We start from the raw sequence: 25,790 nt of genomic DNA, 5'->3' as shown, positions 1-25,790 counted from the left end.
AAATATTTCTGAATCGCTAAAGAGAACACACAATAATACCATCATGTAGTTTCTACATGATGGTATTATTGTACAGAGGGACATGTAGTTTCTACATGATGGTATTATTGTCCCTCTGTAGCGACGTTTTGCGCATCTAATTTGTTGTTTACGGTAAAGCAGCTCTGACGTCCGTGTGTCACCTGCTGCTCTCTCCTTCTCCCTGCAGCTCTCTGTTGGACAGCTTTCCCTCGACTTGGTGACAGGTTGTCAGTGAAATGGCTGCATTAATCAGGAGGATCATCAGCACAGCGAAAGCTCCTGCTGCCATCGGCCCCTACAGGTGAGAGGAGCCTCGAGCATCCGCCTGAACACAAAGTTAAAACTCCAGCTGCTACTCAGCTGATGCAGGATTAATAACACTTGTTCGGAGAAAGCAATGCTTTTTATTCGGTAATATGATCAACAGCAGAGCTACAGTGAACTGTGGTTCAGCAGTCCCTGGAGATGTGTTTGTTAGGAGCAAAGTGCAGGTTTTTGGATTTCGCATTTTAAACTCTGTGAACTATTAAAGGTTGAACTATTAAGATCAACAGCAAACTGTGATTATGATTTTGCAGTTTTCTGAATACAGTCGTCTGATTAAGTTTAGTAGCTTATGTAAGTTTCTCTAAATGGCCACAGTATTTTATTCTATTCCACATTAACCATAAAGAGTTTGTATGTTTGCCAGATAAATCTCAAGATGATTCTTGGGGGCAAGTCCACTGAAATCTATTGTTACTTGTCTTTGACCTTCACCTGCAGAGTCATGTGTGTTCAGACAGTGAAACACAGACCTGTGAGCAGAACTCTTGATATCACAACACGTTAGGGAGCAAATCCAAAAAGCAACTTCCACCGGTGTGTTTGGGACCTTGAAGCCTCCCCGTGATGTGGGAGACACCTCGTATCCAGTGGTGAAACTTTAGAAATGAAACATGTTGCATAATCATACATTCAGAATTGTTCAGTGAGGGAGGAGGAATTGTTGTCATTTTACAAGTTTCTAACTGAGTATCTGAACTATATTTATGGAAAGACACCAATGATCATTCAAAGCTGATATTGTATTGTATCTTTTAACATGCTAGGAGGGGATCTTTAAAACCCTGCAGTTAAAACTTGAGAGTTGATAAGAGAAACTTCACAAACTCAGGGAGTTGATGAGAGAGATGTGGAACTTCTTTTTTTTTTTTTTTACTCATTTCTGCATTGTTGGAAACTTTGGAAATTAGCTATCAAAATCCCTGCATTTACTGTCTGCTATTCCTCTGAATCAAACAACACCAGAAAGCACAACTAGATTTCACAGTCTTTGTGAAAGAGATAAACCCAATTTTGAATCCAGTGCGGCTGATTCTTGGCTCCTGTTCTTGTGTCTCTCAGCCAAGCAGTGGTGGTGGATCGGACCGTGTACGTATCAGGACAGCTGGGGATGGATCCCGCCGGTGGACGGTTGGTGGACGGTGGTGTTCAGGCTCAAACCAGACAGGTGACACCCCACAAACCACCACCGTTCGTTCATCAACATGGAAACTGACCAAGAATTGTTTACCATCATGTTGAGTATAATAGGTTCATCATTAATATTTCATCTCTCTTTTAAAAGGAAAATTCTCCACTTTTCGTGGATGTCCAGTCAGTGTTGTTGGTGTATGTAGCCGATATAATAAGTTGCTCAATAAATTCTTGGAGTCTGTCCGTCATTTGACGTGTTCAGTGACGTAGTTGGTGGCCGGAGGAAACTCTAAGCTCATTGAACCATGTGGGTCGACAGAGGTGTGTTCTCCATACCACGCCAACACAAAACCTTCTTTTGCACAACAACAAAAACTGTATCCCAAAATATGACAGGATGTTCAGGACATATACGTAACATACATACATTTTACAGTGTTCTTGTTAACTCGGCTGTATTTATTGGAGCCAGAGTTTGAGGCCAAAGACGGGCTGATGCTGCAGCTGCAGTGGCTGTGCGGGAGGATGCAGCCGGTGGCGACCATCCAGACTCTGAGCTGCAGAGAGCAAACAGCGACTGATGGTGCCCCTGATGCAAACAGGAACTCAATCATTCTGGGCAGTTTTAGTTGGATGGTGTCTTCGACCCTGAGAGAGACGTGTGTGCGTTACGATGTATGGAAGTTTCTCCACACTGGGACACCTTGTAGATCTTCTTCAGGATACTGTGGATAAACTGGAAGCAGCAGGCGGGAGAGGGCGGTGTATTCATCACTATGGTGCAGCTACACGGCAACGCTGGACGTGGTTGGAAGTCTTTCGCTCTAATATTGTCTAGCTGCTTATTGTTCTTTTGCTGAGTGGGTGCTACGAGAAGAGAGAGTTGGCTAAAGGAACAGAAGGATTTGGGGGTTTTAGGCTTCAGAAACTCACATAATGAATCCTGGTACATGTAAGCACTGCTGGCACGGTTCAGTGAGCAGGAGGAGTCCGAAAAACTCAAGTAAAGCACGCTGAGGAGTTCATTGCTTTCATTGACTACCTTTACCATCAACACTGAGTGGACATGCACAGAAAAAGTGATGAATTTTCCCCTGAAGTTTCTCATATCTAGACTATGAAGAGGCTGCTAAGCTTTGAAAAAAATGTGTTCATAATGGGAGTGTGTTATATATAAGTAAATAAAAATAAACAGAAACACAACTCCTGCATTGCATGAGTTTTAGGAACTGAAAACAGAGTGAGGATGTGTTCAAAACAATGACGTGAGTATTTGTATTGACACAAATCTAATCAGAGTTTGTTGTGACCTTCCTTCGCCTTTAAACCAGCACACAGTTTCAAGGTGCAGCGTTCAGCGTCACCTTCTGCTGCAGGACTCCCGGTTCTCCTTGTAGCTGAAGATTCTTCTTTTAGACTCCGGCTGTGTGTTTTGTCTCGTTTTCATGCGACAGAATGAAAAATTTGAAGTGCCAAATATTTATACACAGCGTGTACATTGATACTGCAAATTATTTTTTTTCAGGCTCTTGTGAATATGGGAGAGATTCTTAAAGCTGCTGGGTGTGGGTATGAGAACGGTGAGAAACACTTCACAAACTTTACATTTTACACTTTTTACAGATAAAAGTTCTAGTTCACATTTCTGTCGATGAGTTCTTTCACTGTTTATCGCAGACCTAACCATGCAATTCATTATTATTATCCTTCAGTTGTCAAAACCACAGTGCTCTTAGCCGACATGAACGACTTCACCCGCGTCAATGATGTTTACCAGCAGTGTAAGTATCATGCTGTTGTTCTTCATGATGGACCATCATGTTATTTCTCAAGCAAAGGCTCATCACTTCCGTCTTGCAGTACAAAGTCCGCCACTGGATGTCAGCACAAACCAAACAACGAATGTTTCCCAGGTGTACTTTCTGCTTGCTGAACAGGCGACCTGTCAGCTGGCGTGTGTTCACCCACAACCCGCCTCATCGCTCTCTTTTTACAAGTCTCATCTTCACACAGTTCATTTTTCATTCATTCAATGAATCTTAGCAGTGAATTTGTGTGGATACATCCATTTCTGATGCACAATAAATCTTTATTATTATTATTATTATTATTGCTCAAAGAGGGAGAAAAGGAGTAAAATATAAAAATCAGACTTCAGGCACTCAGTTGGACGGTTAAGAAATAAAGGGTTTAATCAAAAATTAATTACAACATAAAAAAATACACCAATGTAAGTCACTACATTTGTCCGCCCAAGGGTTTCTGTTAACTGGTGGTTACAAAAACAGAATTATACTGGAACTGTAGCATGTTGTTTATGATTTATTGTTTGTGTGGTACACTTATTTGTGTCTGGAGGTGCTACCTTCACACAAATGCTGCTCCAGGTGCTGAACGTTTAGAATGAGGTTGTGTAGGATGTTCACTTTGGGTTTTAATTTGTTAATCATCAACCGAAAGGTTTTCCCTCGTTCTGACGTTTGCTGTGGTTGAAGCTGCAATTCCATGAACTCATTGCACTTCATCATCCAATAAGAATGACAGCTGTGTAAATCACAAGCTGTCATAACGTGGATGTAGGTTGAATTCTCCGCTACAGACTGACGCATCTTTGCAGGAAAAACAAAGTGCTTGTGATGAAAGGAAATGGCTAAATAAACATTTCATGGTTGTGTTGCAGATTAAAACTTAAAATCAGATACATACGACACTGTAGAGACCAAAAAAGACCGATTTCTAGTTGTCAGGTGTTCACCTTCTACGACCTCATCAGTGTGTCTGCATGTTGTGTCCTAACTGAACTGTATTCTGTAGTCTTCAGCACCAACTTCCCGGCCAGAGCTGCCTATCAGGTCGCTGCTCTTCCCAGAGTGAGTGCTCAACGACAGCGTTTCATCTTTTCCGTTGTCTCTGTCGTGGTTTTAACTTCCCTGATCTCTCTCTCTCTCTCTCTCTCTCTCTCTGCAGGGTGGACTGGTCGAGATCGAAGCGGTTGCTGTTTTGGGCCCTCTGACTGACACTTCCTAACAGTTACATCCAACAAACAATAAAAACAACACAATCCATGAAAAATAAAGCATTGTTTTATGGAGCAAACAAGAACTGATAAAACCAACTTCCTGCATCTTCTTACAGATTGATCATCCTTTGGAGGTCGTTAAGTAAGGCAGCGCCGTCATGAACATGTTGAGGGTCACCTGGCAGACGAACAGCAGCTCAGAGCACTTTCTCCTCCCTCATTATTAATGAGACGTGTTTGGAGACAGCACGGCATTTTAAATTCCCTCGACTCACGTTTCACTTACAGTCGCCGTTTAGTTTTGAAGCCTGTTTGTTGGCTTGAATGTTATTACCAGGCTGTGTTCCTCTCGCACTACGGATGGATGATCAAATCCAACTCAATAGCAAATAGTTAACATTTTTCTAAAAGAGATCTTTTTTTCCCTTTAATGTCAACAAAAATATTTGTGGATGATCTCACTTCGTGGCTCTTCTTCTTCATTGGTTCTTATAGTCTATATCTGTTGATGTCACCGGGGTCGTACAGAAGAGAGGAGCACAGGAAGTTCATTAATGTCATCATTTCATTAAGGATAAGCTCTACAGAAAATCGAACAAACTTTTATCTAATTGATCCTTTTTCATGCTTCATCAACTTTTGAGCCTGGTTTTTATGACAGGGATACGTTAACACATGAAAGCTGCACATCCCAACACAACATCGCCTTCAATGATCATCTCCTCCTGTCTGCATCCGTTTGTGTGATCTGAACTGTGTGTAAGTTTGGGAGAAAAAAAGAAACCTGCTGGCTCATCACGGCACATACTCGTTTCTACATTTTAAAAACCAGATGAAGCTGTCTTTGTTCTATTCTCCTTTTAAATAATATGAAATATTTAGAAAAGTATTTTCAGAGGAGATTAATAGGCGATTCATGTATCAATATGGGAGGAGGAGAAACTGAGGCAGTTCTTGTGGAAAATATGAATTCATTTTAAATGACGTGGTCGAACCAGGGCATGTTTTGTGTTCATAACATCATCGCTAATTTAAATTGCAGACTATTTAGCAGGTTTCTGTAAAACTTGATATTGAAAAGCAGCTTTTTATGAATCTGTCCCTGTACTGAGCTGAGCTGAGCTGAGCCCTGTTACTGTAACAGGCATGTTCCTTTAGACCGAACACATGTTGGACTATTGGAAACCCAGTATTAGCCATATCCTAAATCACAGAACTATTTCACACAGAGCACATGTATTAGTGAGTAAAACTTTATTCTGTACACTAAAAGGTTAGCAGAATCATAGACAAAGTACAAAGAATGAATATATTACAGAGAAAGAAACAGATGGAAAACATAATCAAAAGAAAGTTGTTCCCTCAACCTCCATTACATCTTACGCAGTTCAAATATTTTCCAAGTCCTTTTTAACACAGCATGTAGGACTAATGAGGAGTTCACTAGGGTGATCTCTTACTGTGGTAAACAAGTTTGTAATTCACTCAAACTAAACCCTGCAAGCATAGGACATCAGGGTTTCCCTACCATGTCTTTATATTTATAGTTGGAAAGGCCTTTTATTTTCAGGAAGAGAATTTTATGAACATCTGCCTGCAGCAGTGCAGCTGTACAAACCGGCTCCATGGACCAGGAAGAGGACATGTACTCGTCTGCATCTTCCTCCTGGCAGGGATTTGTTTTGTCACTAATCTCTTACATATGCATGTCATCATTCACATTTATTTCCTTTACACAAAACACAAATTATTTCTATTTTTTTTTTCATGTACACCAATGAAATGGTATTATGTTTTTTTTAAAGGAAGCACAGGTTTGACTCCCAGTAGTATTTATCAGTTTTACTCTGTGCGCTGTTACTCAACACTTAGTAATGTCATTCCTATTAATCCAATGAGCCTTATTAGAAAGGTCGTAATCAAATAATGTGTAAACAACAAACATAAATGTGGTTTCATGGCAGAATTTACATTTTGAAAAACATACAATTTTATCTTTGAAAATGTGATCTTTAAAAATCTTTTACATATAGTTGAAAAAAGTACAATTAACTAGCATTGACCCTTATTTGCCAATCCAGTTTGGTATTTTCTATCACTTTGCATAATTTTATTCACAGTCATGTTTGGCTTGTTTTCCTCAGAAGCAGCTACTTTAAATAATCAAGCATCCTTCCCCACACGTCAACACACGGCCACTCCAGTCTCTGAAGAGTTCACACGTTTCACAGAGTTACAACCTCCTGTCTCACGTTACCTGTCCAAGTGCTCTCACAGCACTTCCATCATAAAGGCCTGCATGTGTAGCATGTGGCTCCAGGCACTTCATGTCCCAATTAAAAAATAAAAACTCCACTTTCTCCTCTGGTTTATTTACAAATGTAGGAAAAATTCTGTTCCTTCCTAAAAGAGAAGTTATTAAGGCACAGTGAAGATTAATGTATTTGGCGTACAGTTTGGTGAGTGCGAATAAGAATCTTTTTTCTCCTTTTATGCCGTCCTGTTTTCCCTCCAGATGTCTTACAGTGTGTGTGTGTGTGTGTGTGTGTGTGTGTGTGTGTGTGTGTGTGTGTGTGTGTGTGTGTGTGTGTGTGTGTGTGTGTGTGTATATACCTGTGTGTATATATGCCTGTGTATTTGTGTGTGCGTGCGTGAATATCTGTGTGTGTGTGTGTGTGTGTGTGTGTATCTGTGTGTGTGTGTGTGTGTGTGTGTGTGTGTGTGTGTGTGTGTGTGTGTGTGTGTGTGTGTGTGTGTGTGTGTGTGTGTGTGTGTGTGCGTGCATGCGTGTATATCTGTGTATACGTGTGTGTGTGGGGGGGGGTTGTATTTTCATGAGTGTCTTCTTTCTGAAAGAAAATGAAAAGTGATACAAAACTAAAACACCTGAAACACTTCTGTTGTTCTTATTCACAGTTTTCACTACATTTGGTTGTGTGAGTTAGAAAACAACACTTAAAGTCAACTTATTTTTTGTATGTATCAAAAGTCACTAAATGTGAGTAGTTAGTGTATCTTGTAGGAACAGTGTGTTCAGCTCTGGGTGTCTCTAAATGTAAAAGCCGGCCTCAGTAAAGTGAGCCGCTCCTGCAGTGTTTGACTTAAAGTGTGGTTTGTGGCCGTGCTCTTACCAACTCAATCCTCCTTTTTGGCTTTCTCGCTCTCCGGATCCTGAGAGGCCTCGTTTGTGGATGCCACTGTACGTGCGCGCACACACACACACACACACACACACACACACACACACACACACACACACACACACACACACACACACACACACACACACACACACACACACACACACACACACACACACACACACATTAAGAGGAAATCAAAACTTTTTCATTCTAATTTGATGGCTGTGAGTGCGTTTGACGAAACTTTACTGTCACCAAACTGAAGACACAACAACTGTCACTACAGCCTTCAGAGGAAAAGGGGCGGAGCTAACATTCCTTCTTAACCACATCTGGTTCTCCTGAACTGGTTTACAAGTGAGTTACCTTAACAGGCGTGCATGTACATACACATACGCATGTGCACACACACACACACACGACACAGCACACACAGCCTCCAGAGAGAAAGTCTTGTAAAAAATGATGCAATACAGCAAGTCATCCACACCAGCCCGGTATCCTACATGTGCTGCATGGAGGGGCGTCTCTGCCCGAAAAGTACAACATGTTCTCAGAAGTTGGTGAGTTGGGTGCAAAAAACACTGTAAGCTCTGCCTCACACTGAGAAACTGACCGCTGCATGAGTTTATGTGCAGAATGATATTGGACAAATGTGTCCCTTCAAAGTGCTTTAATGTCATGATAGTTCATGAACACTGCTGCCAAAGCATCAAAATTCAATTTGTCCATATTTGGAAACTACACAATAAAAGCAATATGAATGTTAACACAGCAGTAATATTCATATATATTCATTGTGTCTTCATTGCAGTCTATTCTACACATTTATTTGTGTTTGTGTGAATGGCTGTGTGTGCTGTGTCACTCACTCTTTTACCTGATCACTGAACTTTGTAATACGAAGGTGTAACATTCAACATATTAGAGCCAAGCACATAAAAGTGCTTCAGTACTGTGGCAACAAATCACTACAACATATTCCAAATAAGGTACCAACGGACTCATTTTTTTCCAAATTGAGAGCTGTAAATGGTTTTAGGTGATGACGGGACTCCTGTCAGGCCTGTAGAGACTTTACATTGTCTTGTGTAATTGGAAGCAGCAAGGCATGATCAGTCCGTAGGCACAATGACAGAGAGTTGCCTGACTGGAGCTGTTGTGCTGACAACATGCTCGTGCTATAATCAACACGCTGAAGACAAGCCTTCATTTCTGAGCATGTGCGGCTGCTTTCTGCTTCTCACACTGTGCTTTGTGTTTCGCCTTAAGGCCCAACAATATCCTGTTCATCCTGTCAGCTCCAAGCAATCACAGGAGTACACACAGGAATCTATGTGCAGGATGGATTATTACAAGAACGACTGAATGCTTCACTCAGTTTGGGGTTTCCAACCACTCCCTTGTTGGATACCTGTTTAGTTACCAAACTCTAGTCTCTCTTACTAGAAGATGGATCTGCTGTTTGGACGTGTGAAGGATCATCAATGGTTTACCAGGATGTAAACAAGATCTTCTTGTCCATGTATCACATATTCCTGAGTCTGTCATCACTCACCTCTTTCTGCTTGTTAGCACATGCTTAGTGCCTGAACCATGTTTGCATAGATTTTCTCAGCTATTTCAGGCAGTAGCAGCGCTGCAGTGTTTGCTGTCCGCCCCCAAAACTGATGATGATGAGGTAGTATGACAGGTTTGCCGGAGAAACAATTCTGTGTTCAATGAAGTAAATCATTGGGACACACCTAAACAAAAGCAGCCATCATCTACTCAAGTCCTTCTGCTGTTATTGGTTTTACTCTGGAGGAAATGTGACCACACCACATAGCAGCGTATCACCTGTCATATAAAGAAAGTCTGCCAAATACATCTAAACATACAACATTAAAAACATCTAGAAATAAACTCTCCTCTGGGATTCTTGTTTCTTTTCAGCATTGTTGATTAATAGTTACATTAAAATGGGGGCCAGGAGTTTTTTACAGGTATTAGAGCATGCTGAGTGTAATCTGGAGGTGTTGGTGTTTCATACCATCTGGTGGAGGTTCAGCAGCTGGATCTGCAGCAGGTGCAGGTGCTGATTCAGCCACAGGAGCCTCTGCTGGAGCTGCCCTGTCTGCATTAGACTCGGAGGTCACACTTGCCGGTGGAGCCGTCTCAGCGGGGACTGTGGGAGGTTCTGTTGCCGCCTCGGCAGCAGGAGATAATGGAGGCATCTCTGGAACAGTTGCTGCAGCAATCTTTGTGTCTATTACCGGCTCTGCAGGTGCAGCAGGCTCCGAGGGTTCAGCTGGTGCTGCAGCTTCAGTTGCGGCTGCTGAGGCCGTCTCTGCTGCACAATTGTCAGTTGGAGCCTCCACAGCTGGAGCTTCAGCGGGGGCCTCAGCAGCTACTAGAGCAGGGGCCTCAGCCGGGGCCTCAGCAGCCACTGAAGGGGGCCTCAGCCGGGGCCTCAGTGGGGGCCTCAGCAGGGGCCTCAGCCGGGGCCTCAGTGGGGGCCTCAGCAGGGGCCTCAGCCGGGGCCTTAGCAGCCACTGAAGCAGGGGCCTCAGCTGGGGCCTCAGTGGGGGCCTCAGCAGCCACAGAAGCAGGGGCCTCAGTGGGGGCCTCATCAGCCACTACAACAGGGGCCTCATCAGCCACTACAACAGGGGCCTCAGCAGGGGCCTCAACAGCCTCTTCCACAACCACTGGGTTTTCTGCTGGCTCAGATACAACCGGTTCAACAGCTGGCGTAGCGACCACCTCCTCAACAACGGCAGGGGCCTCTTTCTGCACTGCTTCAACAGATTCAACAGCGGGGGCCTCCTCAGCAACCTCAACTAGGGCCTGGACCTCAGGAGGGGCCTCAGCCACTACAGTCTCTATAGGAAGTGCTTCCTCCACTGCGGCAGCAGCCTCAGGCTCAGCGAGGGCTTCTGTCGAAGCTGCAGCCTCTGGAGCCGGCTCTTCAGCAGGTTCTGGCTTCGGCTCAGGAGCAGATAGAAGGTCCTCCCCAGAACCAAGATCCTCCTGGGCCTCCAGGGCCACTAACACGGCCTCCGCCTCTTCATCAGTACCCGGCTGAAGATCGTCTGGTAAGGCAGTCTGAACGGGCAGCTGCATCTGGTCCTCGATGGTTTGTGCATCTTCTGCGATGATGCCGTTCCTGACAGCTGTCGACAAAAGAGAAACTTTCTTAGGATCTGTCAGACATCTGATCAGTGGTCAGTCCTTTCAGCTCGTGATGCCGTGTTAATCTGAAACACTGAGCAACAACAGCCTGAACAAGATATTCAGGGGGGGTGTGAATCTGTCCTTGAGCCAGTCTATGAATTGAATGGTTTTATTAATCACCATCATATTCATGATGACAACACCTATTCAATCATACAGTAATGACGTGCTATGTTGCGTGGTATTCTGCATGTTCCTGTATCATCATTTCTTGACTAAATATATTACATTTATTTCTAAGCTGACGGAAAAATAATAATAATAAAATCTTCACTGTTTGTATTGACTCTAACATGTATTATATGAAATGCATTCTAAACAATATATTTAATTGCGTGTGGACATGGATTTGGATTATTTCAACTAATAAATCAGAATTGACGACATTGAGGTTCCAAAATATGGTAGGTGATGATTTTGCGGCAGAATGTTGATGTGATGTGTAACAGCAACAACAACAGTTTACCAATGTGGTATAAAATATCTGATATTATCATTCCATGAACATAATATTAGTAAGTATTCATTTGCTGCGTGTAGTTTTCTGTGTGTGTACGTTGTTGTTGCACAGTTGAATCAACCCTGTAGACTTTGTAAAAGAGAGCCATCGAAAATATAAATGAAAACGGTTCAAACTCTTTTGCAGGTGTGTTCCTTTTGTTGTTGTTTGTTTTTTGGAGGTCTTCCTTTGGCATTTTGCCAACATGCAAGTTAACTAGCTAACCGGTCTACTCATAAAGCTGCTGTACATACCGCTTGAATCGGGTTGTTGGTTGAAGGGTTGCGGTGAAAGATGAGTTAAAACTGAATGAGGATGGTTTTTGTAGCTACAATTTCATAGGCTGTCTCATAACTGGGTAGCATCAGACAAACATAGAAAACCTGTGATACGTGTCTGACGTCAAAATTTGAGCCGGATGCAAATTATGGGAGAGCAGCGGGAGATTTATGGGGGGGACCCGGGAAAAGACAGCAGTCTTGACAGGTATGTTATAGATTAGAAAGAAGTGGTGTGCAGGATTCAGGGGCATCTAGCGGGGAGGTTGCCCCCCTTTCACCTTCCCCCCGCTAAGCATTGTGGGAGAAATTTTTTTATGGCAGCAAAACTCGTAAAATCTGTGAAAGGCCCTCTCTAGAGCCAGTGTTTGGTTTGTCCCCGCTGGGCTACTGTAGAAACATGATGGTGCAACATGGCAGGAGGAGCCACTGTGGGTATGAAGGATTTGCTCCAAGGTAATGAAAACACAAGGAGTCTTAGTTGGAGCTGATTACACACTAACAAAAACATAATAATGAATATTATTTTCCATTTGGGCCAGTAGGTCCACACACACACACACACACACACACACACACACACACACACACACACACACACACACACACACACACACACAGAACCTCTAAGTCAACACAGAACGCAGGAGATGGGAAATAAGCAATAAGGGCACACAGGATGCGTGTTGAGGAAAGATCCATCTTTCATTTCCGTAGTTGAAAATATGCTTTATTGAAGGCCGTTTGTCCAAAGGCCCGAAGGCGCGCAGTCTCAGAGGAAATAAAATACACATGACGATGGCTTGATGCATTCGGAGAGACGCCTGTGCGTTCCTCCTTCTTCCCTGGTCCCGGCTCTATACAGTCACTGAACAGACCGTCAGGCCGCAGGTGGAACCGGGACAATAGGAGGAACAATAGTGGGCTCGGATACTTCAACTCAAATGTCAGGAACTTCGACGCACGTCTCGTTTACAGGAATCACAACAGCTGAACAGACACTTTGGATCCAAGCTTCCTCCTGAAAACACTGAGTGGACGTTGTTCACAAACGAGACAAACCAGAAGGCTTCAGCCGGCTGAGCGGGCGGAGAGTTTGGACGCTGCAGCTTCCTGATTTTATTTGTCTGTCAGAGGCGGTAAAAGGAGCTGAGAGTGATGGGTGGAAGGGAATGTGACGGCCTGGCAACTCGCATGAACACGAGCCGCTGGAAGGACACGCAACACAGAAGCAAAACATTTCACGTCTGAGATAAGAGTGTTGAAGTGTGAAAGTAAAGATGTTTTCAGATGTTTTACGATCATTCACGTGGCTCTTTGACTCTCCACATTTCCTTTATCTGTTTCAAAGGTTTCAAACATGTTTTCAATCAGTTGCGATTCTTTAATCTGAAATCCTCATTTCACACCGACTGTCACGGAGAATAGAAGCTGCTGTTGAGAAGTGTGAATGTGTGTTTGGGTCGAGACAGACACGGCCATTACAGGCGTGGATCACTCGTGTGTCAACATGATTTAGCAGCCAAAGATGACAGAGATCCCAGTCAAAACAGAGCTATGGCTGGGGACGGGGGGGGGGGGGGAAGAAGGGGGGGGGGGACCAGGGGCCCGGACTGGGGATGGGACCAGTGGTGGCTTGGATGGCATACAGCTGGTGTGTTAGACAGACTGCACACTGTATGATTTAAAACCTCCACATGTAGAGAAGGCTGACGGGCAGAGAGCACAATAAGTGGTTTTCTTGCTGCGGTGATGTAAGAGCCTGGAAAGGAACTCGCGCTTTCTCCAGGTGACTAAAGCCGGCAGGCGGGACAATGCCCTGACACAAGCATCATACAGTGACATAGAGGACATGAAACAGCCAGCATGAATGCAGAGGAACGATGCCAGGCACACTTCATACATAACACGTCCTTACTCCTGAATGTAGTTTCATCTTTTCATCGTTCACATCTTTGTGTTAACTGGAGTTTTGTATAAACAGTGGCTGTCATGGCGTGTGTGTGTGTGCAGCGCAGTGAGAACATACTGTACATGCAGCTGGGCCTGGCATGACATAGCCATGTGCCAATAAATGAATGGACAATCATGGGCTGTGTCAGGCCGACTGGTGGGCGTCTGCACGGGCTTCAACACAGAGCACATACATGCAAAGCCAAGCATCCCAGCGGGGGGAGACGGGAGAGTGTGAGGAAACATCTGGGCTCTTCTCTAAAGAGAACCTCTCCAGCTTCTTCTCTTTCTGCTCTGGACTGCTGCATCCACTGTGTGCGTGAGAGCTGGAAATTCCTGGAGAGAGTTTCAATCACTTCTTTTCATGGACACAGATGATTACTGACAAGCAACTCTTTATGAGAACATCAATTGCATTCAAACTTTTAAAACATGAAGCAGATAAATGCCATCAGTTAGATCTTGTAAAACAACAAGTTCTTTTAATTGAAAACCATGTAAAGTCATGAATCACACACTGTACAGTGGTAGCAAACAGGTTGGGTTGCATGTCTGCCTCAGGCTGCAAATAGACGGCTAAACACTCCCAGCTGGCCTCCACGCCATGCCACCATCAGAGCAGCCCTGCAGAGGTCCAACAACCCAAATGCTCTGTTCACTTTGTGGAAGGAGGTTGAGAATCAAACATGATCATCGTACAAGTCAGCTCCTTCTCAGGTCTCATTTCATCAATAAGTCAAGAGATGAAGTTCACTTCACGGTCTTGTCAACACACTTTGAGTGAACATAAAGCTAGAAATAACTGGCTACAAATAAAAACCAAGCACTGGATGATGAAGAAATAACTCAACATGAATAATTCTGCCGCGAGTTCCTGAAGTATGCAGTGCAGCAGAGTATGAGTGAGAAAGCACACGGTGTACCAGAGCAGCCGGCAGCAGGCACACACCCCTCTGAACACTTCACTCAATGGAAGTCACACAAAGACTTGGAGCAGCTGCACAACAACACGTAAAAACACACAAACAGTAAAGAAGAAAGGACACTTTTAAACATGTACCACCATTACTCACCCAGTGTGTCTCCATTGCTCTCCTCAGGCTTGGTGCCTGGTCTCTTCTCCTGATCAACAGTCTGTGTGCTGGATGAAGAGCACCCCATGTTCGGAACAAGAAAAGAGTCGAGATGAATCAAAAACTTGGATGTTTTAGGAGCGAGCACACACAAGTCTCAGTGCGCTCTTGTTTTCAAGGACAGAGACTGTCTGGCAGTGAAAACAGGAAACTCTCTCCAGTTCCTAAGAGTCGCTGGGCACCATTATCTCCCCCTGTCTGCCTGTGTGTTCATGCATGGCCTGCTGCCCTCCTGCACCAGACAACAACCTGCTATGAGCTGCAGCAAAGCAATGCAGGCAGCACTGCTGAGTGTTCCCTGACTGCTCACAGTCACACTATTCATACAGGAGGAGAAGGAGGAGGCAAACATGTCCAGGAAGTGTGTGTCCGCCCCTTTATACTGTCCCCTCTGGAAGACATCCACCACCCGGTGGTCATATTTAGGATAGCACACATGAAATGTACTTCTTCATACATTAGCAGTACTTCAGTCATGTGTTTGGATTCAGTGAATCATTTAGTAGTTTGAATATACTGTTTAATTCAGCAATTTCATCATTTTTTTTTTTTTTGTCTGTTGTGATAAAGTACCAGAGATGCCTGGCAGACTGTTTTAAAGTCCACTGTAGTGAAGAATTAAACCAAAAATGTGGAGTACAAAATGTTTATTTCTCAGTGTACTGTACAAAGAAATAATTATGCAACTTGGCGTTACATAACACAGAACATTTCAAACAAAAATATGTCATATGTCAGAAAAGTGTATAAATATGTTCAGTAGGAAAAATTGCATCGGCATATGTTTCAGAAGGGACGCTGCAGGTTGGACGAGTCTCGGCCTTTCATTTAGTCACAAGTTGATTCTCCAGAGTCTCCAGCTTCTTCGACATGGCTTCAAGTAGCAACGTTAAAGAAAGTTTATCAAAGAAATCCAAATAAGCAAATAACGTGCCAAGTCCTAGAAACCAAACAGTCGTGGTTTCACTGGTTTTAAAAGAGCAGGTGGAAAAATATCTAGAAAGATGCAACATCAGCACACCAAGTGGCCTCATCCTCATCTCTCTGCATCAGCCTTAACGAGTTACTCCTGAAGCTCTCTTGCACTTGCCTGCACTTGAACTACCGCGCCTTTAATTGTATTTCAACTTTATTTGTTTAATTTTATGCACTTTATCTGTTCTAATGCATTTCATCTGTTCTTATGCATCTCATTTCCTACCTATATTTTTAAATGTTCCTTCCTTTATATCTGTTTTTATGTGAAACACTGCATGTCATTTTGTTGCTATAAAACACTTTGAACTGCATTTCTTGTATGAAAGGTGCAACACAAATAAAGTTTATTATTATTGTTGTTACTATTAAATCTTCCAGAGTGTTCATACCACTGACAGAAGGTTTACATCTGCTAGATTTCCCAGTGTGGAGTAAATATGGGAACTAATTTGAATGTCAGAAGCAGTTTATGTCTGCGGTTTCATCAGCGTGGTCGATACAATCAGCTGGCTGCTAGCTGACACCTGCACCTGCTTCTGGTGAATGTTTTAATGAGGCAATACAGTGTCTATAGCGGCTGTAAAAAAAAATCCTGACACTGTGAACTGCAGCTATTCATGCTATTTATATATTTACTGCACAATTTGTAGAACTAAAACTATGCATTTAAGGTATATACAGTATACATGTGTCATTTAGACTTTTTGACACAAATTTACAGGACAAAAGACCCGCTGCAGTATTTACCAGTCTGATCTCTGAACCCACATTAAAAAATGGGTGCTCACCTTCTCTCACGCTGCTGCTCCCTGAACATGATCTGTATCTGTTAAAAAAACAAAAAAACATAGCCAGCGCCACTTTTCAATGGTTACAAAGTGTGATCCATTCACAGAACAAAGCTGAAAAAATGTTGAGAACAGGTTTAAAACCTGTGACGTCAGTGTCCCTGACTCATTGTTATAAAGCTGTTGCTAAAGCAGTTTTTTACTGTTCACGCTCACCTGGTGAAAGATAAGGAAACTTATTGTGTTTGATCAATTCTACCAAGTGTCTCTTTTCCACAGCTTGTTTTTTTTTGGCCTTACGTATTTGCAGCTGTTACTGAATACATTTGGGGATCAGTGCTTGCAGTGTGTTTGAGGTTTGAAAAAAAAATTCACAACATTTCACATAAATACCTCGTGAAGTTATTCGATCACAGCTGATCATCTCACATGCTCAGTCTGCTCAGGAAAAGATTCCGTAGAGGCAAATACCCAGAACAAAATCTGCAGCGATATGAAGCACGTTCACATCATGTTTATCTCTTGATCTTAAACAGGTAAAGACAGAGTTACAGGAGTTACATGACCTCAGGAGGATAGTTTGGAAACACAGTGGAGTCAACAGAAAAGGATATTATTCTGAAGCAGGTTCTTCAGCTTCTCATTGACTTGGTTCTGAAACATTATGATGTTCTCACACTGGCACATGTTTTCGTCAGATGGTTTATCTGTTGGGGAAAAATGATTTGAGTTAGAAATCCTTTCTGTCGTTGGATCTGTTTGTTTTCTCTTCTAATCCTCCCCTGCAGGTTTTCTTTCCCGTCTCTGCCTGCAGAGAATGTGAGAGATACGAGGAGGAGAGCACGTGACTGCAGAGCAGAAAACCCTGATGGGCGATGTGATAGGAGGAACTGCTCAGTGCTGCTGCTCTGATAACATCACAGATTATTACGGTGGCAGCAGGTGGCAGCAATGCATCATTATAATGGAGGGAAGTTTTGAACCAAACACTTTTAACAAACTGCCCTCAAGGAAATTCCTTTTTGCTCAACAGACTACATTATGATTTTAATAAAAGCAACATCCTTTGAGTCCCTGTTTGGTCCCAGATCTTTCCTTGATAATGTGAAACCTTGTGCAGAGTACCTGTACACATCCTGGACTTGAGCTTCTTTGTAATTTCTCCCATTTTCTCAAAACCCTCGGCGTAAAACAGATGTTTCTCAACAGGCTTGGACGCTATCTCTCTCAGCTCCTGTTCAATGGCTTTACCAACACCCAAGGCATATATCGTGACGCCTGGTAGTGACAGAAAACGGGACAATTAGATCAGAATAAAGATACTTTCACTGGAAAGTGAAGTGCATCGGGACGTAAAGAGTTGTTAACACACATACCAGAGTTCTTTGCTTTACTGGCCCATTCAGAAACGTCATCCTGTGATCTTCCATCAGTGAACACGATGCTGACACGCGGCATGCTGCGCCTGGCGCCTTCTTTGGCAGAAAAGCTGAGCTCAAACATGTGACGTAGGGCCGAGCCCGTCATGGAGCCTCTCCCCATGTACTGCATCCGGGTCACGGCCAGCTTGATGTCCCGCGCTGTGGCGTACTGGCCCAAGGTAAACTCTGAGCGCACCTTGGTGGAGTACTGAATGAGGCCCACGTGTGTTCCCGCCCTGGAAACGTTCAGCGAGTCCACGATGCCGTTGACTAACTGCTTGACCAGCTCAAAGTTGGCGGGGCCCAGACTCTTGGAGCCGTCGATCACGAAAACCAGATCCAGGACTCCATCGCCGCACTCTGGTTCTGTCAGAATAAAGGATGGTAAGAATGTAAAATAAAATGGTGCTGCTCACAGCCAGGGTCCACTGTCCGACACAGATCCACACCTACTGGTTTCATTACAGAGAAACACGGATTACTATGATGTTGCTGAGGCACATTAAGATGTCTGAAATAATTCTTATTTATATAACAGGCTATATTATGGATGTCCGTCATCACAGCCATCAGCATGGGATTTCTGTTCCACAAGGAAAATATACGAACACACTAACAACTATCTGAAGATTTGAATACTGCACGGTGGAAAATACAAACACAGAATGTCCCTTTAATCCAGAGGAAGAGAGAAAATCTCATTTTTAGTGAGTGCCGGGATTAAAACTGACCTCACAACTCAAAATGATGCAACATGTAAATACCAGAAGAGGGAAAAAAAAACAAACATTGAAAAGATGCTTATGAAATATTACATTCTGAATTATGTTCACTTTGACTCATGAAAACTTACATTCTGTCTTTTTACGCAGGCGTTGCGTGTCTCTATGTTTAGTTACTGAATAAGATTTAGGACTCACTCTGACATGTTTTCCCATCAGGCTGCAGTGTGTATCCTTTCCTGCATTTACACACACATGAATGTTCCGTGTTCATGAACTCCTGCTCACAGCCGTGTTTCCCGTCGGCACAATGGTCCGTCTCTGCAGGAGAGTCATTATTTATTATCAGCAGCAGTGATTAAACAGAAGCAACTTGTAAACACCAGCTGGAGACAAATGAAAAACAATCACACATGTTTTCTGGATTTACACATACACATACACACACACACACACACACACACACACACACACACACACACACACACACACACACACACACACACACATGAATACAGCAGTCAAACTCTTCAATAAATCATTTTTACAGACAAAAATACGTCTGCTTTTTTGAGACAGAATATGTGGAAGCTTATAAATAACAAATATACAGCTCTACAATCAAGTATTGTATCTTTTTGGTGATTATTACCAATAAATCATATTCTGTGTCAGTCTTTTAAGTCAGTTGGAGCTCTGTCCGCCGGTCTGTCTGTCCATCCGAAACTTTGGTCAAGCAGCAAGTCAAAAGCTGCTGGACCTTCATCGTCCACAAAGGATTATGTTTTCAGTGACGCCCTAATAATTGCATGTTAGATGTAGCGTCTGTAGATCTCATGTACCAACGGTACACGCAAATATTTTATCAAGATATTTCACAGAGACTGAAGTCTACGAGCGTCCCTGTAGTCATATCTTTAGCTTTATACATAATATTGTTGTGGAATGTGTTGTGTATATTTACTCCTACCAGAAGGTTCAGCCGACTGATTGACCCTTAAACCATCAGTACCCTGAATGTCTTCTTTTACAATCACTGAACTCTTCATGGAGGGGGACTAACGTTGCACCTGTTGGAGCTGCACTTACTTGCACGAGATATTCTTTTGAGCCACAATTAATGATCCTGATTAATGCAAAATTACATTTTACATCCATTAAATACATTGTTGGGCAGATTAATTAGCACTGAGCTTGATGTTTGTACATTTATTTATTTATCATACTGCTGTGTATCAGTGATTAAAATGGAGGATGTCAAACCGCAGACGGGTAAATGATGCTGAGGCTGATATCTGAACAAACTTCATAATGTCCAACCTCCGTGAGTCTTGAACATCTGAAGTAAGACAAGCCTTTCATTCAGGCTTCTTCAGGTGCTTTAGTTCACATGTGTGCACAGCATGGAGGATGTCTACAATAAACATCAGTGAACATACATGATGTAAATCAATAAGACGTCAATGTGAAACAAATGCTGCCTTAAAACTAAAACTGGGAAGAAAAATATTCTTTCTTTGTTTAATAATGAGAGTAAAGACATGTTATAAACGTACTTTTGCATGTTTTCCCATCCGGTCTGAGTGCGAAGCCTTTTCTGCATTTACACACACAGCTGTCTTCTGTGTTGGTAAACTCCTGTTCACATCTGTGGGTGCCGTCAGCACAGTGGTCCACCTCTGCAGGGAACCATCAGTACGGACAGGAGAATAGAGTAATCAGGTAAGAATGAAGGACAGAGGAATTATTTTATTAGCTAATATGTATTTGATGCTGTTAAAGATTTTTATTTGGGCATCAGAAATATTGAAAGATATCTACATCAATTGATATGAATGTATGTTGCATTACTACACAAGTCAGCCACAGACTCCTGTCTTCATCAAATGAAAGAAAGAACTTGGACTCTTACTCTTGCAGGTTTTCCCATCCGGTCTGAGTGTGAAGCCTTTTCTGCATTTACAAACGCAGGAGTCCCGCGTGTTCACGAAGTCCTGCTCACATCCGTGGCTGCCGTCAGCACAGTGATCCATCTCTGGGAGGAAAACAGAAAAGAGCAGGGATGTTGTCTCATTTTACTCAATGAAGCCTGCTGTGTGTTTGTGTTTCATATTCTTCTGATCTAAATATCTCTGTTTGAGTGCAAATGACTTTGCTGAGCTGTTGCTGTAAAGTTGTTACTTTTCACTTGTTTGACCTGGTTACAAAATGATGAAAAGCACTTACTGCTGCAGGTCTTGCTGTCCAGATTGAGGACGTAGCCTTTGTTGCACCTGCAGATGAAGGACTCTGGGACGCTGACACAGTTGTGCTCACAGCCGTGGATCCCCAGGTCACAGTAGTCTATTTCTGAAGAGGAGGGTGACTCTCGTATTAATGTCAGAACGATACTTCTGCTGCTATTGCTGTAATAATAATATGACCTGTTTTGTGTGATTAGGTTGTTCAAATCAACACATACACAGTACACACAGTAAACAAGAACAAAACAGACATGCAGAAATCTATTATTCTTTCAGTCCAAATGAAAACACGCTCCTGGAAGTGTTGCTGTAAAGCTGCAGAGCTGTGAATCCTTCTTCTGGTGACGATGATACTCTGACACTCTGGACACACCGCTGCACCTCAGCAGCTGCTCTGATGATTGAAAAAGCACACTTCCTCCAGGAAATCTCCCCCACTTTATTTTCTGTTAACGTCCTCCAGAGGAACAGAAAGGGACATCTTCCAACGGTGGGTGGACAGACTGATGTCTGATGTTCAGGAAGGCGGGAGGCTGGCTCTCCTTTGAACTGGGGCGTCAGCAGAATCACACATTTGCGCAACAACTACTGTACAGTTGTTTTGAAGATATTGTATTTCATTATAAAAAAAAATGAAAAAAGATATTTAAAGGGGGAACTCCACCAGTTTAATACATTTACACACATTGAGCTAGAGCATTGTGGGTAATGTAGGTTTATCACAACTTCTGCTGCAACAAATGTGATCCTTTTTTTTTAAACTGTCTGTCATGGCTGACACCATCCTGACCAGGGCAAGATGTAAAAAAGACCTGCACCATAAAACGTAATAAAGATTGTTGTTAAAGGTTTTTGAAGAAGAGGAAGAAGAGGAAAAGACTGAGGAGACCCACGAGGGAAAAGGAAGACAGGAGTTCTTGTGAAAGTCAGAAATGTCTCATTACTGTTGCAGGTCTTCTGGTCTACGGTGAGTTGATACCCCGGACGGCAGCGACACTCGTAACCATCAGGCAGGTTAGCGCAGATGTGTCGGCAGCCGTGATCCGCCACAGCACACGAATCCTCGGCTGGAGGGAGACGACATGGAGAGAAATCAGCTGCAGCTCAGAGTGCAGAAGGAAACCTGCATGAACTGTTTGGGAGCAGCACAAACCGGCTGTCGGCTCAACGAGGAGATATTATTTATCACATTTTAAATTGCCCAGTCAAACTGTTTGTGAGCAAACAGTCGAGTGTTCACACATCCAGCAGACACACAGGAACAGCAGCACTCATTTGGATTTGACTCTCTCAAAATTCACTCCCTTGAACTATGTTTGGTCTCTACCAACTCCTGAGGGAGATCGTTTGATCTATAGAGGCTGAATCCTTCACTGTGCTCTCTACTGAGTGTCTGACTGTGTCTGTCAGCTGTGATGTGAATAAGTGTCACAGGGGCCTTTAAAAAAAAACAGTTGAAACTGAATCAGAAAAGTGATGCGAAAACCGAAACAATGACCTAAACGGCACTAAAACGCTCCATAGAGCTGATGGAGACTTTAGATTGAGGTAATAAATCTGTCACTAAGACCAACTGCTTTTACATACAAATGGTCATGTGATAAATGATTGAGAATACAGTATTAACTAAAGCCCTGCATTTTTGCCTTCACTCAGACAGACGGATAATGTGAGGAAAGTCCGGCTGTCAGGATTCAAACTGGTGACTCATTGCTGACAGCGTTTGAGCCTGCCGGAAGGAAAACTGCCAAATGTAAAAAGCTGGAAAAGAAGTGTCACCTTTAAGCTTGAAAAAAGAATAAGAAGAGTTCTTTCACCTTTACATGTCTTTCCATCAGGGTTGAGGGTGAAGCCTTTCCTGCACTTGCACCTGTATGACGCGGGGCTGCTCACACAGAGATGCTGACACTGATGGTCCACCACCTCACACATCTCTGTAACTAATCCATGCAGGAACATTCACAGACACACATTTACAAACACATATGCATTGAAAATTAAAGAGAGACACCGGAGAGAAGATAGTTGGGAAACGTCACCTCCGCACAGTTTGGACTGGAACACGGAGATCAGGGTTTCTATCTGGCTGAAGTTGGCCACCAGGTGCACATGCTCAGAATGAGGCTCGCTCCCAATGGCCTGCAAGGTGTTCATGTCCACTCTGCCCACTCCGATGGCAAAGATCTGGATGCCGGCCTGCCTCGCCTGAGATGCAACCTCCTCCACCGTGTCCTGAGGTCTCCCGTCAGTCACAATCATGGCGATGCGGGGGATGTGCAGGTCCAGCGGTCGGGCCCCGTCTTCCTCAGTGAAGGCGGTCTCCATGGTGTACTGGATGGCCAGACCGGTCATGGTGCCTGTGGCGAGGTGCTCCATGTTCCTCACCGCCTGCTCCACCTCAGCCTTGGTGGTGTAGGTGTTGAGGGAGAACTCCGGCTGGACCACGCTGCCGTACTGGAGCAGACCGACCCGGGTTGCATTAAGACCGACCTCGAGGAACTGCAGCAGGTTGATGATGAAGGTCTTGACCTTCTCGTAGTCGTTGGGGCGGATGCTTCTGGAGCTGTCGATAACAAAGAAGAAGTCCAGCGGGATGGCTTTGCAAGGGTTCTCTGGAATCAAAGACAGGGAGGAAGTTTGGGATCAGTTTTGGTGAAAACTGGCAAAGCTGGTTAAACAGACAAACACAAGCTCTGGTTCCAAACCACCCACCGACCGCTCTGCTACCGACCGCTGTCTGACTTTGACTTGCGGCTGCGATGGGTCGGAGACGGCGTCTGTCCAGCCGCACTGCATCGCAGCACAACAGACAGAAGAGGCCGAGGGCCAAAGACCTCATTCTGATGGGAGCTGGCAACTGCAGCGGAGACACAAAAACCAGAGCTGATACACTAGAAACACTCCCACAATGCAGTGTGTGCAGGGAAGAGCACAAAGCAGATGCAGAAAGAACGCAGCTGCCAAAAAGACATGTGCTCTTTAAATTTATATCAGGAAACCAAATCTGTGTCATAATACACAACAATTGAAGGTCTGATCGTGGTTGGTCATGATCGGGTTCATTAATGCATCAAACCTGATGAATTGTAAATGTCGTGAGCAATGCTAATAAACATGAATATAATACATACTGCACAATACATTTAAGTTCCAGTCAGATTTTATCAATCAGGCTTCTTCGTTTGACATAAACACATCTAAGTTTTGTAAAGACTGAATGAGGTTTGTTGAAGGTGTGTTGCAAAGCAGCTTTTTAAGTGGACACACACACAAAACACCATTCATTACATTTCACTAAAATCTGCAGATTATTATTTTTTTTTAATATCTTGCAAACTAGAAGGTAAATAAACACCCGTGCAAGACTGAAAATACCATCTGCGTGGTAGGAAACCGATATAGAGACTCTGTGACGAAGGTGATCGGTGAAGAGCTACAAGTTAATGATGAGGACGGATATAAATAGGGAGAACTTTCACCTCCTGCATATTTGACCTGCCCAGCTTCACGTTTCACATTTCAGCGTGTATAGTTGAATGCATTCGTTTTGCAGAGTGAAGAGCACATTTTGAAAAGCAGAATTTCTTTGTAAATTTAAAGTGTTTATACTGTATATTTATTTGTAGCAGCATTCTTCTCAGCACTGTTTCTGAACTCGTGCAGGCTCGACTGGAGGTTCATGTTTTCCCATTTGCCTTCATATGAAGTTCACTGAATGAGCTTTGGGATGTTTTGCTGCATAGGTGGTTCAAAGTGATTTAAGGGAGGCTGACAGGTACTGCAGACTGTTTCCCAATCCAGTCCCCAGGAGAGCCCTTCATTACCTGTCATATTCAGACTGAAGGCTCCACTGCTGTCTTAAAAATGATCTGTGTTCAGTGTAGAAAGAGCAAATACATCCACATTCAACAACAGGACGATGTGGGATTTGTTATTTGGGAGAAATCTTGGTTCTAAGTTTCTGAATTGAGTTCTGAACTTTTTCTTTCTCAGTGATGACACAGACTCACGGCTCAGTCTGTTCACAGCTCCGGCAGATGAACGCTCCCACACAGACATGTGCACGGTAGCCGCTGACCTGGGACCTGCATGGGTCACATATCCATGTTGCATCCCACACGGAGCGGTCGCCCTCTGTTTGATGTCTCTGCTTCAGTCCTGACCGTGTTTTCTTCATCAGCCATCGATCAGAGTCACACATGTACTTTGTGAAGTCTTTTTTTCTGCCTTCACTTTCCACAACTTTGGCCTTCACCGGCATGTGTCAACAGAAGATACAAAAACATGATGTCGAACCACTGCGGCAAACAGCTGACCTTCTAAAAATGTTTTCAAACACATGAACATTATTGCAGGCTTTTATAAAATCCTGTGTGGCTGCTGGTGTTATCCCTCCTCTCACGTTTCCTCCTGAGTTGAAGCCAAAGCTGTGTGTTTACTACGAAACACCAAAGCAGCGTTCGTGGGTCTCTGTTTTGCACATTCCCTGATGTCTTTGGCAGCTTTTCAAGATGCAGGTGAAGGAATCTGAGATGTTTCCTAACTTAACTTTAAGTAAACACAGAACAGGTGACTGATGGTGGTTCCTCTTCCCACCATGTTTTTAAAAAGCTGAGAGAAAATTATTAGTGCCACAAAAAAAAAAAACCATTGCAAATATTCAAGCAAAGCCTGCAGGGCTCTAGCATTAAAAGTCATTATTATTTTCATAAAAACAAATTTAGATGTACTCACCTTGGTATCAATTTTCAACTCTGCAAATAAAGTTTCTCAAAAATCCCGACAGAGTGAAGAGAGGAGCTCCAGGTTTCAAACATACATCCTGTGTATGGCAGCACTCTGTCTCTGCTGTGCTCAGCCCCTTCCTCCGTCCACGGTTCCTCTGTGAGCTCCCCTTCTGACTCCAACTTTGGAGACG

The 25,790-nt window shown here is 43.4% G+C and overlaps 2 protein-coding genes and 1 pseudogene across 2 annotated transcripts; 1 reads left to right on the top strand and 2 right to left on the bottom strand.

The window, feature by feature from the left end:
* Positions 1–226: 226 nt before the first annotated feature.
* Positions 227–4,555, top strand: LOC138635932 (2-iminobutanoate/2-iminopropanoate deaminase-like). Its single transcript, XM_069723670.1, has 6 exons — positions 227–322; positions 1,408–1,513; positions 3,005–3,059; positions 3,192–3,260; positions 4,294–4,349; positions 4,447–4,555. Exons 1-6 carry the CDS (start codon positions 258–260, stop codon positions 4,504–4,506), a joined length of 411 nt encoding a protein of 136 aa, XP_069579771.1. The 5' UTR covers positions 227–257; the 3' UTR covers positions 4,507–4,555.
* A 1,191-nt stretch (positions 4,556–5,746) lies between these two features.
* On the bottom strand, positions 5,747–14,997 carry LOC138635941 (skin secretory protein xP2-like; annotated as a pseudogene).
* A 368-nt stretch (positions 14,998–15,365) lies between these two features.
* On the bottom strand, positions 15,366–23,711 carry LOC138635936 (matrilin-2-like). The gene is given in 13 exon segments (XM_069723676.1): positions 15,366–15,600; positions 17,101–17,193; positions 17,612–17,764; positions 17,863–18,291; positions 18,294–18,356; positions 18,828–18,950; positions 20,186–20,308; positions 20,542–20,664; positions 20,856–20,978; positions 21,817–21,939; positions 22,690–22,804; positions 22,907–23,484; positions 23,585–23,711. Coding segments are annotated over 13 exon segments (2,229 nt in total). The 3' UTR covers positions 15,366–15,544.
* Between the last annotated feature and the right edge of the window lie 2,079 nt (positions 23,712–25,790).

The sequence above is a fragment of the Brachyistius frenatus genome, unplaced genomic scaffold, assembly GCF_029030835.1.
Source record: "Brachyistius frenatus isolate BFR_SWC_R1_liver_20210118 unplaced genomic scaffold, ASM2903083v1 Contig_340, whole genome shotgun sequence".
In the NCBI taxonomy this organism is placed as follows: Eukaryota; Metazoa; Chordata; class Actinopteri; family Embiotocidae; genus Brachyistius; species Brachyistius frenatus.
This window is presented reverse-complemented; position numbering and strand designations above follow the sequence as displayed.